General features: G+C 38.1%; 1 protein-coding gene across 1 annotated transcript; it reads right to left on the bottom strand.

Annotated features, from left to right (window-relative positions):
* Positions 1–8,381: 8,381 nt before the first annotated feature.
* On the bottom strand, positions 8,382–9,942 carry LOC124082799 (glycerol-3-phosphate dehydrogenase 1-like protein). Its single transcript, XM_046429251.1, has one exon. The coding sequence runs from the start codon at positions 9,875–9,877 to the stop codon at positions 8,822–8,824; it is 1,056 nt and encodes a 351-aa protein (XP_046285207.1). The 5' UTR covers positions 9,878–9,942; the 3' UTR covers positions 8,382–8,821.
* Positions 9,943–17,194: the final 7,252 nt, after the last annotated feature.

The raw sequence follows: 17,194 nt of genomic DNA, 5'->3' as shown, positions 1-17,194 counted from the left end.
GTTCAGTTTTTTAAAAATATAGTCTTAGACCAATGAGTTCGTTCAGGTGAAATGTGGGGTGATGGAACTAGAACACTCTAGAATTCCCTAAGGTAATCTGAGAACTCTTACCCTACATAACATTTCATCAAACAGATTGCATAATAAAGCTATGAATGTTACTAAGAACTGAACTAAGGAACCTATGTAAAGACTAAATGTTTGTGATATACAAAAGAAGTTACACTTTTTGTTTGTTTAATTTAATTTAATTATTTTTATTAGCTACACATGACATTACAATGATCTTGGCAATTCATACATTTGTATCATTGGGGTAAAATTTCTCATTTTTCTAATTGTACAGATTGCAGAATCACACTGGTCATAGAGTCACTTATATACATACATCAATCATAATGTCTATTCTATTCTGCAGCCCTTCCTATCCCCCCTACTCCTCCCCTCCCCTCAGAAGTTATATATTTATAACTATAGATATACAAAATATAAATATATAAAGGCCAAAATATAAACATATAAAGGCTATATTTTTAATATTTTATAAAAATATTAAAAAGCATTTGAAAAAATGCTTCTGGAGGAATAATAGTTTGCCAATTTTCAAAGTTGATTCTAGGGCTAAAATCATAGCTCAATGGTAGAGTGCTTGCCTAGCCTGTGTGAGGCACTGGGTTTGATCCTCAGCACCACATAAAGATAAATAAATTAAATAAAGATATCATGTTCACCTAGTCATAGCTGACTCTTTTTTTTTTTTTGTAATCCTGATTCCTACTACCAAGTACACTTATGCTAAATAAATATTTTGTAAAGTAACAGCTTTAAAATCATTCCAAGAGGGTGCTAGTGTATAGGAGAAAGCAAAGAATACCGCAAGGTCAAAGAAAAACAAAAACAGTATGTACTGAGCTCTTATCATATCCTCACTTGTTTCTCAGCCTGTGAACTAGATATCATTCTTTTTTTCTAAATAAAATATTTTTATTTGTTCTTATTGGTTATACATGACAGTAGAATGCATTTTGACATTATACATAGGTGGAGTATAACTTTTCATTCTTCTAGTTGTACATGATATAGAATTACATTGATTATGTAATCATATATGCACAGTAATGTTCAATTCATTCTACCATCTTTCCTATTCCCACTCTCCCTCCCTTCCCTTCTTTCCCCTTTCTCTAAAGCAAAGTGCTTCTGTTCTTTCCTATGCTCCCCCCTTCCTTATTGTGAGTTAGCATCTTCATATCAGAGACAACATTCTGTCTTCAGTTTTTTGACAATTGACATTTCACTTATACCACATTTTCTTTATCTATTCATTTGTTGAAGGACATCTAAGCTGGTTCCATAGCTTAGCTATTGTGAATTGAGCTGCTACAAACATTGATGTGGCTGCGTTACTGTCATATGCTGATTTTAAGTCTATTGGGTATATACCAAGGAGTGGTATAGGGATATAGGAGGGATAGCTGGATCAAATGGTGGTCCATTCCAAGTTTTCTGGGGAAACTCCATACTGCTTTCCAGAGTGTTTTTGTACCAATCTGCAATGTATGAGTGTATCTTTTCCCCCACATCCTTGCCAACATTTGTTGTTACTTGTATTCTTTATAATTGCCATTCTGACTGGAGTGAGATGAAATATAACTGTCCTTTTAATTCACATTTCTCTAACTGCTAGAGATGGTGAACATTTTTTCAGTTATTGGTTGACTGATAGTATTTCTTCTATGAACTGCCTGTTCAATTTATTTTCCTATTTACTAATTAAGTTATTTGTTTTTATGGTTTTAAGTTTTTTGACTTCTTTATATATCCTGCAGATTAATGCTCTATCTGAGGTGAAGTTAGCAAACTACACAAAAAATTAAGTGATGGCCAGATGCTGTGGTGCATACCTGTAATCCAAGCAGCTTGGGAGGCTAAGGCAGGAAGATTTTGAGTTCAAAGCCAGCCTCAGCAATTTAGATAGGTGCTAAGCAACTCAGTGAGACCCTGTCTCTAAATAAAATACAAACAAGGTCTGGGTGTGTGGCTCAGTGGTTGAATGCTCCTGAGTTAAATCCTCACTACCTACCCCCTGCCCTAAAAAAAAAAAAAAAAGAAAAGAAAAAGAAAAAGCTAAGTGATGACCAAATGCACAAAGTTCATAGTGGTGAGCTAAGAATCAAAGACAGGTCTAACATAAAAACTTTTGCCTTTTTATTTATTTATTTATTTATTTTTTTACTTCAGGGAAGTACCATCTCTGTTTTGAATCAGGAGAATGGTTTTCTTGCTGAGAGAGAATCAGTGGTATGGGTTGTTGTTCAGAGAGAGGAAATTCCATGCTGCACAGAGTTAAGAGTAAGAACAAATGGGCATGCATTTGCATGGGCCACTCAGGAAAATTTGAGTTGCTGACTATTATTGGAGCACAGATGCACCACCACCACCACTCTAAATTAGGTAGAAAGACTGGGGAACCTACCAGTGATCTGGAACAGAACTTGGGGCAGAAGGTAGTATTACTCACTAAGCAGGTAGCCAGGATAGAATGTGAATTACCAGAGGTATTCTAGAACAAGGTGGAACTATCCTTTTATCCTCTTCCTCAAAGGTAAACAATACTATAATGTCTAAAACTTTACAGCTGAAGTATATATTAATGGAATTATGCAGTATACTTTCGATTAGTCATTTGAATGTTTTCTAGGAAAACATGGCTATTCAGATCCTTAGTGCATTTTTTAATTGGGTTATATATTTTCTTTCTGTTGACTTGTAGGAGTTCTCTAGATATTTTGGACATTAACTCCACATTACACACACAGTTTGCAAATATCTTCTCCTATTTTCTAGATTGCCTTTTCTCTCTGCTGTTTGTTTCCTTTGTTCTACAGAAGCCCAATTTATGAGAGACTAAAAATGTCACATTTGGGATTCCAAATTTATTTACTCAAAAATATGTATTGAGCATGTATTATATGCCAAGACCTTTTTAAGAAGCTGGGAATGTTTCTGCAAATACCGCAGATAAAATTTTTTGCTTTCATTTCCTAGTATGGGAAGTCAGACATTAAACAAAATAACTAAAATATATAGTATGGAGTGAAATGTCATAATGTCTACAATGTGCTTTAAAATACTCCTGAAACAAAATAAAACTAAAGGTGGGTATAGATTAAATAAGATTACATATTATTATTGGAGCTTGGTGATGAGAACATAGGGGTTCATTATACCCTTCACATACACACACACACACACACACACAAAACTATTGCTAGTATGTAGTAAATGCTATGCAGAAAAGTAGAACAGAATAGGAGAATAAGGAGTTCCTGTAGTAAATTATAGGAAGAGTGCTTAAGGATGGCCTGCTGAAAAGGGACATTTGAGCAAAGAGCATATAAACAAGGGTTACACGTTTACTACTTTACTCAAACGTACAATGATAAGGAGCTTTTTTCATTTTCTGTCTGATCATTCTTGTGAGGACTTTAACATTTCCAGAGTCAAAAAAGGAAAAAAATCTAAATTTAATCCAGTGCAGGAAAACCTCAGCCTGACCTACTTGCTGCCTCAGAAGTGTAGGACAGGACAGACTGACGAGACAATGTGAAGACACTAACATGTATTATCTATACTGAACACAAGCTTGTCAGTTAATTATAACATATTTAAGGCACTCAAGGATTTTTCTGAGTAAGCAAGCCTGCCAATTTTTATGCCTAGCCCATGTTTATCATATTCATCTTTTCATCTTTATTGTACAACTTCCCTCTAGCCACTTACACCTGCCCCCACTTTCCCCTGCCCCCACTTACCCCTTGCCCACAATTAATTGCTTCTTAGTCTTCTCTTCAGGATCACACTGACCATACCAGAGACTGCACTACCACTTTACTTCTTTCTTTCTTTCCTTCTTTTTCTTACAGTAATATCATTATGATGAGGAAGGATTTCATTGCCTGGGGCCAGCAGGAATGAGACCTATACAATATAATGTCAGTTATAGTCTATTTGATCAAATGCAAATTTGTGGTTTTAACTCATCTTATGCTTATCATTATAAGAATATAAACATTATGCCGATGACTCATCTATATCTATTTTTCACAGTGTCTTTGTGACCTTACACTTTCCCCTGAATTCAGTCACTTCAAACTCTGCTTTTTATAACTGACATTAATATTATTCTATTTTTCAACATGAGATCTTTTCCCTGTGATCAGTTCTACTCAACACCAAGAATTTGAAGACTCTCATGCTGTCCCTAAGCCCTGCCCCCCACCACTGCCAATCCCCTCCAGCAGAAGCAGAATTAACCTCTTTTCTTTTTCTGTCTCATTGAATTCTCTCTTTTGAAAACCCTAGGCTAGTATTTTTTTTTAAATTCTCATCACAGCTCAGTGTATTGTGAATAGTATATTAAAAAGAAATTTTAGTGGGCAGAATATATCAAAATACTCGTAAGGAATAAATGTATTCTTGTGTGTGAAACTTTTGTCTCAGCTATAATATACATAAACTAAATATTATACATAGATGTGAACTGGGTCATAATAAGTGTTTCCTATTGTGGTCAGTGGTGGTTTGAAAGCTCAGTAGCTACCAGCCTATCTTTTGATATGTTAAATTCAAGCAAAAGGAGTTTGGGAAAACCTTTTCACTCCCCAGGTTTGCAAGACAATTCTCTTCTTACAGAGGTCAGGAAAGTCAGCTTTGAGTCGCAAAGCTGACCAGTGTCCTTTATGGTACAGCTTCTTTTGTGTAATAATCCTCTGCCTCCTTTTGTAAAATAACTCTCAAACCAAGGGGGAGGAAGGCTACAAAGAAGCTTTATGTGAATCAGTATAACATTGTAAAATATCATGATTTTTAACATACTAATTATGAGTCTTACATTTCCACATAGAGATACAGTTGCTTAAGCCAAGAAGGCACTTTTCCTAACTGATCCCAAGACATCTTTGTGGAATGGAAGCAGTGGATAGTGGATCCTTTGGATTACTGTGGGAAGAGATGCTGGTTCCTGTAGGACAAGCAGTTTCTTTCCCTCTTTAACAAATTAGGTCAGACAGGTGAGTATGTATAAATATCATGGTCAGCATACCCCTCCCTCAGCTCTGGGCTTAAACAGATACACTTCTTCCACTAGAAGGGAAGCTCCATGAGGACAAGTATTTTCACTAAATGTTATATCATTTCTACCCATAAGAGCATCTAGCATATACTATTTGTTTAAACAATATTTGTAGAAATTAACTGCTGATTTCAATATATTTATAAAAATTTCTTTCAAGAATAGTATGTTCCTGGCTGGGTGCAGTATTGCACACCTGTAATCTCAGTGGCTCAGGAGGCTGATTGCAAGTTCAAAGGCAGCTTCAGTAAATTAGCAAGACCCTAAACAACAAGATTAGGGAGATCCTGTCTCAAAATAAAAACAATCAAAACTGGCTGGGGAAGTGGCTCAGTGTAAGTACCCTTGGAATCAATTTATTTATTTACAAAAATAAATAAGTAAATTATAGTATGTTCTTAGTTTTAACAGTTAGCAACAAAATGTAATGGTTCCCATGTAGGGATTAGTTGTTAGGTTTGCTAGGCTACAGATCACTAGGTATGAGAATAACTATGGTGACTATACCAACTGCAGTGGTCTAGAGTAGAGAAGGTCATCAGAATTCCAGAGGCTAAATAAGATTAGAGCCTGATAGAAAGACAAGTACCATATGATCTTACTGATACAGAAATAGAGAACAGAATGTGGTTACCAGAGACTGAGGAAGTGGGGCAATTGACCATGTGAATAGACTGATCAATGAGTACTAAGTCACAGTTTTTGAGCTAGGAGTAAGTTCTGTTGCGATACTGCACATTATAGTAAATATGGATAAAAAATAATGTACTATATATTTCAAAAAGCTACAGTGTGGATTTTTTTTTTTTTTTTTTTGGAGGGGTTAAATGTTTATTAAACCAAGCTTTAAATCATACATCCACCTACCGTCTGTAAACAAATACAGTCCACGTGTAAGTAAATGGGCAGCAGATCAGAACCAGTGGAAAAACTCAAGTTCCCTTTGCACAATTGGCACCTCCCCAGAACACCCCCCGCATGCCGACCCCACAGGGCTGTGCTGCAGGTAAGGGCGAGAGGAAAGAACCAGAGAGTGAGCTCCACTCCATCCCGAGGGTGGGGGTCAAGACAGGCATCTGTTCCACACCAGGTGGGGTGGACCACAGCAAGGCCACAGGGTAGCTTTTACATTCACAGATTGGCTGAAATAGTACAAATGAACTTTCCTAATCTCGGTGTCTCCCTCCCTATCACCATCATTGGTAAGAAGTGTGAGTTAAAATAAAGGACGGACCACAGGTGGTTACAAAAATAGATGACTCGTAGAGTAATAAATATCTATAAGTAGCAGAGCATAAACTTATATAAAATTTACCTTTTCCCATAATGTGCAGATTATCATAAGTATGTTCGAGAGGTATGGTCAGCAGAATTCAGAGCGGTAAGAAGGGATTTTTTTTTTTTTTGGTACCAGGGAGTATATCCAGAGGCACTTAACCACTGAGCCACATCCCCAGCCCTTTTTATACATTTTATTTAGAGATAGGGTCTTGCTAAGTTGCTTAGGGCCTTGCTAAGTGCTGAGGCTGGCTTTGAACTCATGATCCTCCTGCCTCAGCCTCCCAAGCCGCAGGGATGATAGGCATGTGCCATAATGCCCAGCTCCAGTAAGAGGGGATTTGGAAAGAAAAAACATTCAGGTTCAAAACCCAGAGGAGGCTGAATGCAGATGGGAAAACACAAAATCCCCAATCTTCCCAGCACATGATCCTACTTAGTAGACACCACAATTAGCTTACAGCCCTTTTTATATCTTAAAAAGTAACTCTTTGTTACCTATGTACAAACTTTAAAAAAGATTTATCAGGAGACCCCAAAATTGATTTAACAGCGGCATTAAAACTGCTGAAACCTGTAGCACTGTGTGCGCTTCCATGTACTTCTGTGTATGAGGCTGAAAAAGGCCCCAGAAATGTTTTAGATAGCTTTTAGAATTCCCACGGAAATCAATTCTACAATCATTTCAGTTATAGAAGAACAAAAGAAAGAAGGGAAAAATAACCCCTCAAACTAGGGTTGGGGTTGGGTGGGGTGGGGCAAAAAAAAAAAAAATCTCACAAAGTAACTAAAAATTCATGAATATATAAATGACATTCATAGGTTCTTTTAATACTTATGGAATGCTATATAAGGTAACTATGGAATGGTATTCCGAAACCAATCTCATTTTGAGGGGTACAGTCATTCCATTCTAATTCTAAAATTAAAAGCACTTATCCCACATAATGTGCGTTTCAGCGAGGCTGACAAGTAGACTTGGTTGTACTCGACAGTGTCACCTTAAAGCTCCATAAAAGATTCATGGCTGACCTGAACTGCAAAAGTTCAGAACTCACAATTCCACAGGTAGCTATTCATGCTCATTGCTTGCAGAGAGCAAAGGATCCACTCGAGCTGTCCTAAAGTCACCTCAGCCTACAACAGTGTTCCCTGGAAACTTTGGCTAGTTTCCTTTGCTAAAACATCTCCCTAAGCCCACCGTGTTTGGGACTCGCCGGGGTAAGCAAAGAGCTTCCCCTGACACTAACATACATTCTACACCTTCAAGAGGGATGGACGTGTGCAGCTTCCCCCAGGTCTCCTGTACTCCTGGAACAACCCCTGGAGTCCAGGATGCTTGCTTCCTGTGGAACACAATGTGTGACAGGCCAGGATGAAGTAGATTTTTGAAAGTAGTGGTTCTCAAATTAGAGTGAGCATCAGAAACACACGGAAGGTGTACTGAAGCAGAGACAGCACTCGGGGGTCCAGGGCAGGGCCTGGGAAACTGGATTCCAAAGAGTGAAGCAGATCCTACCCGACCGTGGACCACACCTGGTGTGGCAATCATCAAGACCCTGACCCCTACACATCTCAGTGTCAGGATGTCCTCCTGTGACCTCAGGAAAGGTTGCATGGGACACTTGCCACAACCAAGTAGCCGGAGGCCAGAAAAGCCTAGTAGTATCTTAAAAGGTCCCACATGTTGGCAGGTAGAGAGTGCGCACTCCATTCCTGGCTCTGTTCCCACACACCCAGATGACCAGGTATAGCAACTGCATCTTTCAAGAGGAATAATAGCAGCACCCTCTCAGAGGATCTGGGGGACTTGAGGGGAAGTATATAAGTGGATTATCTAATTGAAAGTTATCTAATTGTAAAAAAAAAAACAAACAACAAAAAAAAACACCAACCCACAATCAAAGTAAGTTAATTATGCTGGTTTGAGATAGTGTTTAAATGTTAAATACGGTGATCTTTGAACACATTCCCTTCCTCATCCTACCAACCATTTTAATGTTGGTTAAATTTATCATCAAAAGAAGGAGAAAAAAAATAATTCATCCACTCAAATACATATGAAGTACACCTAAAAAATTTAGCTGAGATAGTCCCAATCTTATAGAGTACCACAGTGGGGAAATTTCAAATGTGATCTTTAAAAAGGATGTATAATATTGATTAGTAGAAACACCCACACAATGAGAAGTTAACACACATGCCCACATGTGTGTTTAGTTGTTGCCCTGTACAGTTGAGCCAATGAACTGCCTCTCGTAATTAAAAAACGAACCTGTACCAATTCATACATGTCCGTGTTGGGAGCACGATTGGGCAAATCTCTTGTTGCCAAGTGTTGGTTTCCACATGAACCCAAAAGACTGATAGGAGAGGCAGGACTTTCCCCAGCCCGTTATGTGATTCCCGTTAGATGTGCTCTGGATGGCTCTGGAGACAGGACAGCATCTCTGAGACAGGTCGGCCTTCGTAGCAGATCTGATACACGGCAGTAAACAATGGAAACTTATCCATGAGTCCCTTCTGTTTGAGGATGCGGTATACTTCAGCAGAAGTCTGAGGTCCTTGGAGCTTCTGCCCATTCAGCATCTCCTTCTCCAATTCTTCAATGGTCTTCCCGGTTCTGGCGAATGCCTCTGCCACCCTGCGGTTCCGCCCTCCGTAGCAGGTGGTTATCAGGTCAGCCACCCCACAGCTCTCCAGGAAGGTGGCTGTGGACACCTGGCCCTTGCAGAAGATCCTGGCGAAAGCGATCATTTCCATGAGGCCGAGGCGGATGACGGCGGCTTTGGTGTTGTCTCCACAGCGGAGGCCATCGCAGAACCCAGCTCCCACGGCCACAATGTTCTTAAGAGCACCACAAAGTTCAACCGTGTCTGCATCATCAACCACAGTTATTCGGAAATTGGGGGTTTGCAGAAGTTCTTTGAAGAGAAGGCCGTTCTCCATGACTTTGCTGCCAATGGTGGTCTCACAGAACTTCTCCGCAGCCACCTCGCTGGCAATGTTGGCGCCCATCAGCACACTGATGTCAATGCCCATCTTCTCCCGGATGATGTCAGAAATGAGTTTCAGTCCCTCGGGGCCCTCGTCTATGCCCTTGATGAGGGTGATCCCCAGTGCTTTCTTGGGTACTCTGCCAGTGATCTCATCGCAGATTTTGTGAATGAACTGGTGGGGGATGACAAACACCAGCAGGTCTGCATCCTGCACAGCCTCGCTGAGATTGGAGACGGCGACCACATTTTCTGGCAGCTTGTGTCCAGGGAGATATTTGACATTTTCATGGTCACTATTTATGATGTCTGTCAGTTTTCTCCCATTCACTGTTTCCTCAAAGACCCACATCTTGACTGTGGAGGCAAACTTCTGTAGTTTCTTGACATTATTACCAATTATTTTTGCAACAGCTGAACCCCAGTTCCCCGAGCCCACGATGCACACTTTCAGAGGTGCCGCTGCCATGGCCAGACCGGTACGCAGCAGCCCAGACTGTGCCTCCCCGGCCGGCTGCCGGCCTCCACCCGCTCAGCCTCCTACAGTGTGGATTGCTTAGCTAGCACATGCAAGGCCCTGTGTTTGATCTCCAGCACAAAAAAAGAAAAAAAAAAACACTAAAAGAAAAGATTTTTAATGTTTTCATCATAAAGAAATAATAAATGTTTGAGAAGAATAGGTATGTTTAATCTGATATAAACATTATACAATATATATATGTTTTGAAGCACTATATGATAGGGACAATTTTTGCTTTTATGTATCAGTTAAAAATAAATTTATTTCTAAAATGAATACATTAATTAAACACAATAAAAAAAATGTTCAAAAGCCCTAAGTCATACATCAATGCCAAGTCTATGAAATAAATGAGATGGATAAGGATTCAGAATATGTATAAGAAATGGACCAGAAACAGGGACATGAGTTCCAGAATGGTGTTTGCAAACATCATTGAATTCAGTTTCTCTTCTAGAACTACAGGTAAGTAGCATGCAATGAGTTAAATGAAGATATACAGAGTTGAGGCTTCCAGATCAAATAAACTAAAAAGAATACAGGAAGACATGAATAAAGAAATGAAAAAAAATGACTTTTAGATACATTTCTGATTAGACTTTTCAGGACAGTCATTAATCATTACCATAATACAAGGGAATAATAAAAATTATTAAGAGAGTTTACTTTGGGAAAATGGACAGATTGTCCTTGTATGAAAAAGAGATAGAGATTGCCCAGGGTATTGTTTTGTGAAAAGGTAATGAGCTTACTTTTAAGCACAATGAATCTGGAGTGTCTGCAGAAAATTCAAGTTGAGAGTTCAAATAGGCTTTGGAAATTCTTACCTAGATCTCTGAAAAAAGTTAAGAGTTGAAGTTAAGTATTTAGAAATCCATTTGTGCATAGATATTAATTAATTTCACATGATTAAGTTGAAAAAATTATTGATAGAATCATAAAGATGAGGTGAGTGAAGGATCGAAGGATGAGGTAGTCTAAAATTTAGAAGTAAATGGAAAATTCAATAGTATACACCTGTAATCCCAGTTACTTGAGAGGATCACAAATTTGAAGCCAGCCTTTGCAATTTAGCATCCCTGGGGTCAATCTCCATTAGTGGGGGAAAAAAAAAAAGATGTAAATGTCAGAAAATAATCCAGTGTGTGAATATACAGAATAATAAAGGACCAGAGGCATCAGTAAGAAAATATATTTGCTATGTAAACCTGATTTTCTTGTTGTTTTTCCCATAATCATAAAGTATGGATTCACTCAGTTTTTTTTTTTTTCTTATTTCTCTTTCCCTATTTTCCTGTAAACATATATGTAAGGTGTCACAGGTTGGGAGCTCAGGAAACAGACTGAGATTCTAAGATGTGCATGTAGGAGGATTGTGGAGAGAAGGGTTGTCTCCTAGACAGATGTGTGAGAGGAGAGGGAAATGGGATTAGAACAGGAAGTTGAGCTCTAATGTAGTTGCAACAGAGGTCTCTGTTGATCCATGGGAACTCCGAAGCCCTTCTAAGAATTTCTAAATTAAAACAAGGAGTCCACACCTTTGTATTCCCGCATCAACAGAGAGGTTTGACTTGGAGGAGGCAGTTTCTTTAAGTCAAGATCAATTTCCAGAGAATGTATTCCTGAGTGTCAGAAGCCAAGGCTCCAGGCAAACAAGGATGGGAATTTTAGTCCTTAAAGTGCTGGAATTGGAGCATCAGACCACAGAATCCACTACAGATCCTGATTAGTACCTTCATAGAGGTGTGTGTGAATCTCTGATTTATCAGTAAGTATTGTATAAAAAATGATTCCTGGTGACAGAAGCTTTCTGATGACATAACAGATATGCTGGTTGACTGACTGACTACATCTGCTGCTGTTATGAAACTACAAAGAGATAAAATTTTCATTTCATATCCCAGGGGCAGAAAGAGTATAAATCTAAGGGGAAACCAAGCTCGAGGAAACTCATCTCTTTCTTAAGAGGAATAAGTCAACAAAAACATTTTTTTGTTTTCATACTTCTGATCTTTAGGTTTCCTCACATAATAGTCTTATGCTGGGAATCACATCATATTATTTAGGACATCTAAATTATACCAAATATAACTTTTGCCAGAAATTTTCAAAGCCTGTCAAAGTTCTTATTAAAAATAATTTTAAGAGACATACAGATATTTCTATATTGTGCTTAAGTAAGGATTTTTAGAATCACACAAACATATTACTTAGTACGAAGCAAAACTAAGCTTCATGGTTGTTAAAACTATGTTGCTGGGTTGTCTCTAATATTCTTTGCAAAGAATTAAGATGTATATAAATATTACCATATTAACAAAAGAAAAATAGTTCATAAAAACTAGGTAACAGGATTAGGAAGAGGGGTCAGTTTTATTTGTGAATTCAGATAAAGTAATTATTTTATAATACATGTTATTAGGTAATTCTGAGTCATAAATCTAACATTATTTAAGCCTAAGTTTCTTCATATCTCTTCTGAATCCACTATAAATTTCATAGCTAGTTCCTCTTTCATGGATGCATATCAAGGAAACGGGTAGGGGGTGGGGGTGGGAGGGTAAGTGCTCAAGACAAAATTAAACAAACTCCACCATCAAGTGGGTAAGTAGTCTTAGATATGTCATATAAGCTTAGTCATTAATTTTCTTTCCTATAAAATGAGGGGGTTAAACCAGGCATGGTGGTGCATGCTGTGGTCCCAATGACTGGGGATCCTGAGGCAGGAGGATTGTAAATTTGACACCAGCTTCTGCAAATTGCCGAGACCCTATTTCAAAAGAAAAATAAAAAGGCTGGAGATGTAGCTCAGTGGTAAAGTGCTCCTGGCTTCAATCCTCAGTGCCTAAATAAATAAAAAATAAATCACAAAGGGGGGCGGCGTGGTTAGACAGATACTAATGCCCCTCCAAGTTCTAAGAGGTATATTAGAGATATAAATGACTCATCAGCACTGAGTATAGGAAACAGGATAGGTTAACTGAAGAAAGTTTTTTTTTTAAGCAGAATTATAGGATTTCTCTGAAATATATGTAAGCCATAGAATTTGTAAAAGTAGTCTGTGACTGCCCTCTCCTGTTAATTATATTTGAAGATAAGAAATAGACAAAATGCTAAGGTTTTTATTTTAAACTAATTTATAAGATTACCCCCTTAAACATATATTAATTTACTCAGAAAGGAAGAATATTAAAATACTACATTTATGTAAGTTTGATCAAACATTACACATTTTACAGTTAATGAGAAAGCCCATGGCTCTCGATGCATTAAGAAATTGACCCACAGAAATAATATACAATATATTGGGCATAATGAATGCATGTCATTAAATGTAAGTAAAATACTAACAAAGCTTAGAAACATTTAAAAATACCATAGAGATTTAGAAGCCAAGTTGATCTCATCATGATTTTGCCTCTGAAAATTAGCAAGAAAAATTCTATCATATAACATACTTGTCAAAATCGTAAAATGTAGCTGGGCCCAGTGGTCTGCACCTGTAATCCCAGCAATTCAGGAGGCTAAAACAAAAAGCTGGCCTCAGCAATTTAGTAAAGCCCTAAGCAAATTAGTGAGAGACTTTGTGCCAAAAAAAAAAACGGGCTGAGATATATCTCAGTGGTGAAGCACCCCTGGATTCAATCCCAAGTACCAAGAAAGAAAAATAATGTATGCCAAATACCTTTTCTTTTTGATTATTGGGGATTGAACTCAGGGGCACTCAACCACTGAGCCACATCCCCAGCCCTATTTTGTGTTTTATTTAGATACAGGGTCTCATTCAGTTGCTTAGTGCCTTGCTGGCTTTAAACTCACAATCTTCCTGCCTCAGCCTCCTGAGCCACTGGGATTACAATGTGCCCCACCAAGCTGGGCACAAATTACCCTTTCTTTCTTTTTTCTTTGGTGTGTGTGTGGGGGGGGGTGGGGAAACGGTATACTGGGGAATGAGCCCAGTGCCTAATGCATGCTAGGCAAGCTATCCTCCCGGTCATATTTATTTTATTTTGAGACAGGGTCTCACTAAATTTCCCAGGCTGGCCTTAAACTGCAATCCTCCTGCCTCCCTTAGTAGCTTGGATTATAGGTGTATGCTTCCATGTCTTCTGTTTACCAGGCATCTTTAGCATTTCCTAACAATAAGTGGACTAACAGATATTTGATTTATATTATCTTTGTTTATATTTTATTTTGATGGTCAGTTTCTATTATCACTGTTGTTTTATTCTGAGCATCAGAAATTAGAATTTTAAAATTTCAACGTAAATTCCCTTACTTCTGCAACCAAAAATTCAACTAGTGGAGTGATTCATTCATTTTATTTGGCAACTTTCAAAATTTGAAATATAACTCACATACCATGAAATTCATTCTTTTAAAGTATATAATTCAGTGGATTTCAGCATCATCACAAGAAACAACTACTAGTCAGCAGATGTACCAGATTTCTGATCAATTTTGTATTTCTGTACTAGAAATCAAGAGTTTTCAAATAACATGAATATTTCTTATTTATGCCAGATAAACAAGGCAATAATGGCATAATTCTAGGTTTCTGACTAGAGAATAATGTAGCCAATTTGAAAATGGAATATGCTTTCAGGGTCAAAGACAATGTAAAATGCTGAGTCAATAATTGTATCATTTTTGTCACATCCTGGCTTGCTTATAAACGGTAGATTAGATCACTGGCATGGTTGGACAGATACAGAATGCTTTATCACCATGTAGAACCTGAGATCACAGAATTTTAGAGCTAGAAGATACCAGAGGGATCATCTAAATCTTTCATCTCCACTTTATAGATCAGGAAACCAAAAGCCAGAGAGAGTTAGTCAACAGCTCAAAGTCATAAATTTGGAGCAAAGCTTTGTATTCTGATCTAGTGCCTGCTCCTTATGCCATTCCCAAATTTTCTTCCTCCGGGTCCAGTATTCTTGGAGAAGCCTACAGAATTTCTACAATGATGTTTGGGTGGCTGAATGGAAGAACCTCTGCATCTCAAACTTCTTGCTATGTCCTATGAAGGCAGAGAAAAAAAAAAGTATGAGGGCTCTGTACTTACATGGTGAAAGGCTGGCAGAGAGCAAACCCACTTCTTTGTGCCTTTTTATAAGTACCCTGATTCCACCCATGAAGATTCAGCCCTCCTAACTTAATCACCTCCTAAAGGATTCAGCTCTTATTACTATCAGCTTGGCACTTTTATTTCAACGTGTGAGTTTTGGGGGGACACATTCACACCACAGCAGCATGAAAAAACATTGACTATATTCTGTAAATGAATGATTGTGACTGTGTACCAACAATATCTATTCTCTTTAGGTCTTGCACTGTTAACTTTCCTGATTGGTTTGTCTTTCCCTCTTAAAATGTCCTATCAAGACACACAGAACTTTTATAACCAAAGTTAAAACTACCCAGGGAGTTATGCATTCATGTTACTTGCCTCCTCCTCTGAAGGACCATCTGAATAAAAAGTTTTTCCTAAACAAAAGGGAACTTGGTGTGTCACTCAGATGGCTGATTGATGGAATCCCTATCACTCTTGGGATGTTCTCTTAGATTGTCATTACCTATATATTCTGCTTATTAACCTCACTTCACCTTAAGAATGAGTAGTGAGGGAGCCAGATACAGAAAAGTGAGAGGAAGAAAAGTTGTATTGTCTTGATACACCCCTGGTTCTAACACTTACTATTTCCTGAGGGAACTGGTCTTCAAGGAGTCCCAAAAGCAAGTTTTTAAAGATCAGATTCCCCAATTAAGTGCTACCAGAACACAATTGGGGTAAAGAGTGGGATGCAGATTGACATAGATCAAAGCTCCTAGGGTCATTTTGACAAATTTACTTCTGCAGGGACTTTGACTTTCTCAGGTTACTTACTATATCTGTCTGCTAAGGCTGCTGTAACAAAATACCATAGACTGTATGGCTTAGTAAGCAGAAATTTTGTTTCTCACAGTTTTGGAGGCTTGTAGTCTAAGATCAAGGTGTCATTAAGGTTGGTTTCTTCTTAGGCCTCTGTCCTTGGCTTATCAATTGCTGTTTTCTCTTTGTGATGTCATGTGGTCTTCTGTCTGTATTTGTGTCTAAATTTCCTCTTCTTAAGAAGACTCCTGGTCATGCTGTGTTAGGGCCCACCCTAAAGATTTTATTTAAAACTAATTACCTCCTGAGAGGCCCTTATTCCACATACATTCTCACTGAGATACTAGATGTTAGGACTTCAACATATATAATTGGGGAGGGTACATAATTCAATCTCTAATTCTTACCATGCAGGGAAAAACACTACTAGTAACTGCTTAACAACCAGCTTCCCAAAAAGGAAAAGACCCAGATTGTACTATTTCAGTAGGAAAAAAAAAAAAAAAACAACTTCTACAATGAAAAATTTCAAGCTAGTAACATGCTTCCCCTGAATGTAGAGTTGGGAAGAGATAAATAGCAGTGGATCATTAAATAGTTCTTCTACCATGGAGATACAATAGATATAAATAACCTTAACAAGAAAGTGTAAATAATCTCAAAAGCATATATCAGGACTCAGCTGACTTTCATCTAAAAGACCAGGGAGTAAATATTTTCAAATTTAATCAACTCTGTATTGTAGTTTAAAAAAATAAAAATAAAAAGAGCCATAGACAATATGTAAATGAATGGTTGTGACTGTGTACCAACAAAATCTCAGTTGATAGCTGGCCTTTGCCTAGTGACCAGCATTTGGGAAGATCTAGTGTTCTAATTGCTTCCTCATCAGCTTTCAACTCACCTGCCTTGTTTCAGCCTTACATTTAAAACACAAGGCTTTGTGCATGTTAGGCAAGCAGTCTACCACCAAACTACACCTCCAATCTCCCCCTGCCCACCACAGTCTAGTTCTTTTATTACTAGTTGCAGGTAACCTGTGAGCCTTCTCAGGCTAGATCAGTGGAGCAGCCATGAAGGTATACACTTTTATATCCCCTTTTGATAAAATTTGCCATTCAGCTGCACTGAATACCATTAAGATAACTACCTCAACATGCATCATTTTCAAGATCTATTCTAGCATTCCTGTTGGGGCCATCTCTTCCTTGCCAGCCCTCAGCCAATGACTGAGCATGGCAGTGGTGGTAGGGCATAGTCATTTCTGTCTAATGTAGGATTACCCTAAGAGGCAAACGTTCTTCCCAGTTCCACATTGGGTTGGCTAAAATTTTTTCAGATCTGCAGTAGAATCTGATGTTTTCCTTCCTAATTTATTTTTCCATTACTGG

Source organism: Marmota monax, unplaced genomic scaffold (genome assembly GCF_021218885.2).
Source record: "Marmota monax isolate L192 unplaced genomic scaffold, Marmota_monax_Labrador192_F-V1.1 WCK01_AAM20220418_F8-fsc00018, whole genome shotgun sequence".
Taxonomy (NCBI): Eukaryota; Metazoa; Chordata; class Mammalia; order Rodentia; family Sciuridae; genus Marmota; species Marmota monax.
The sequence above is the reverse complement of the archived record's forward strand: the minus strand, read 5'-3'. Positions and strand labels throughout refer to the sequence as shown.

What these genes read in the sequence shown, in the direction of transcription:
- LOC124082799 (XM_046429251.1), bottom strand. Translation starts at nt 9,877, where the DNA reads ATGGCAGCGGCACCTCTGAAAGTGTGCATCGTGGGCTCGGGGAACTGG.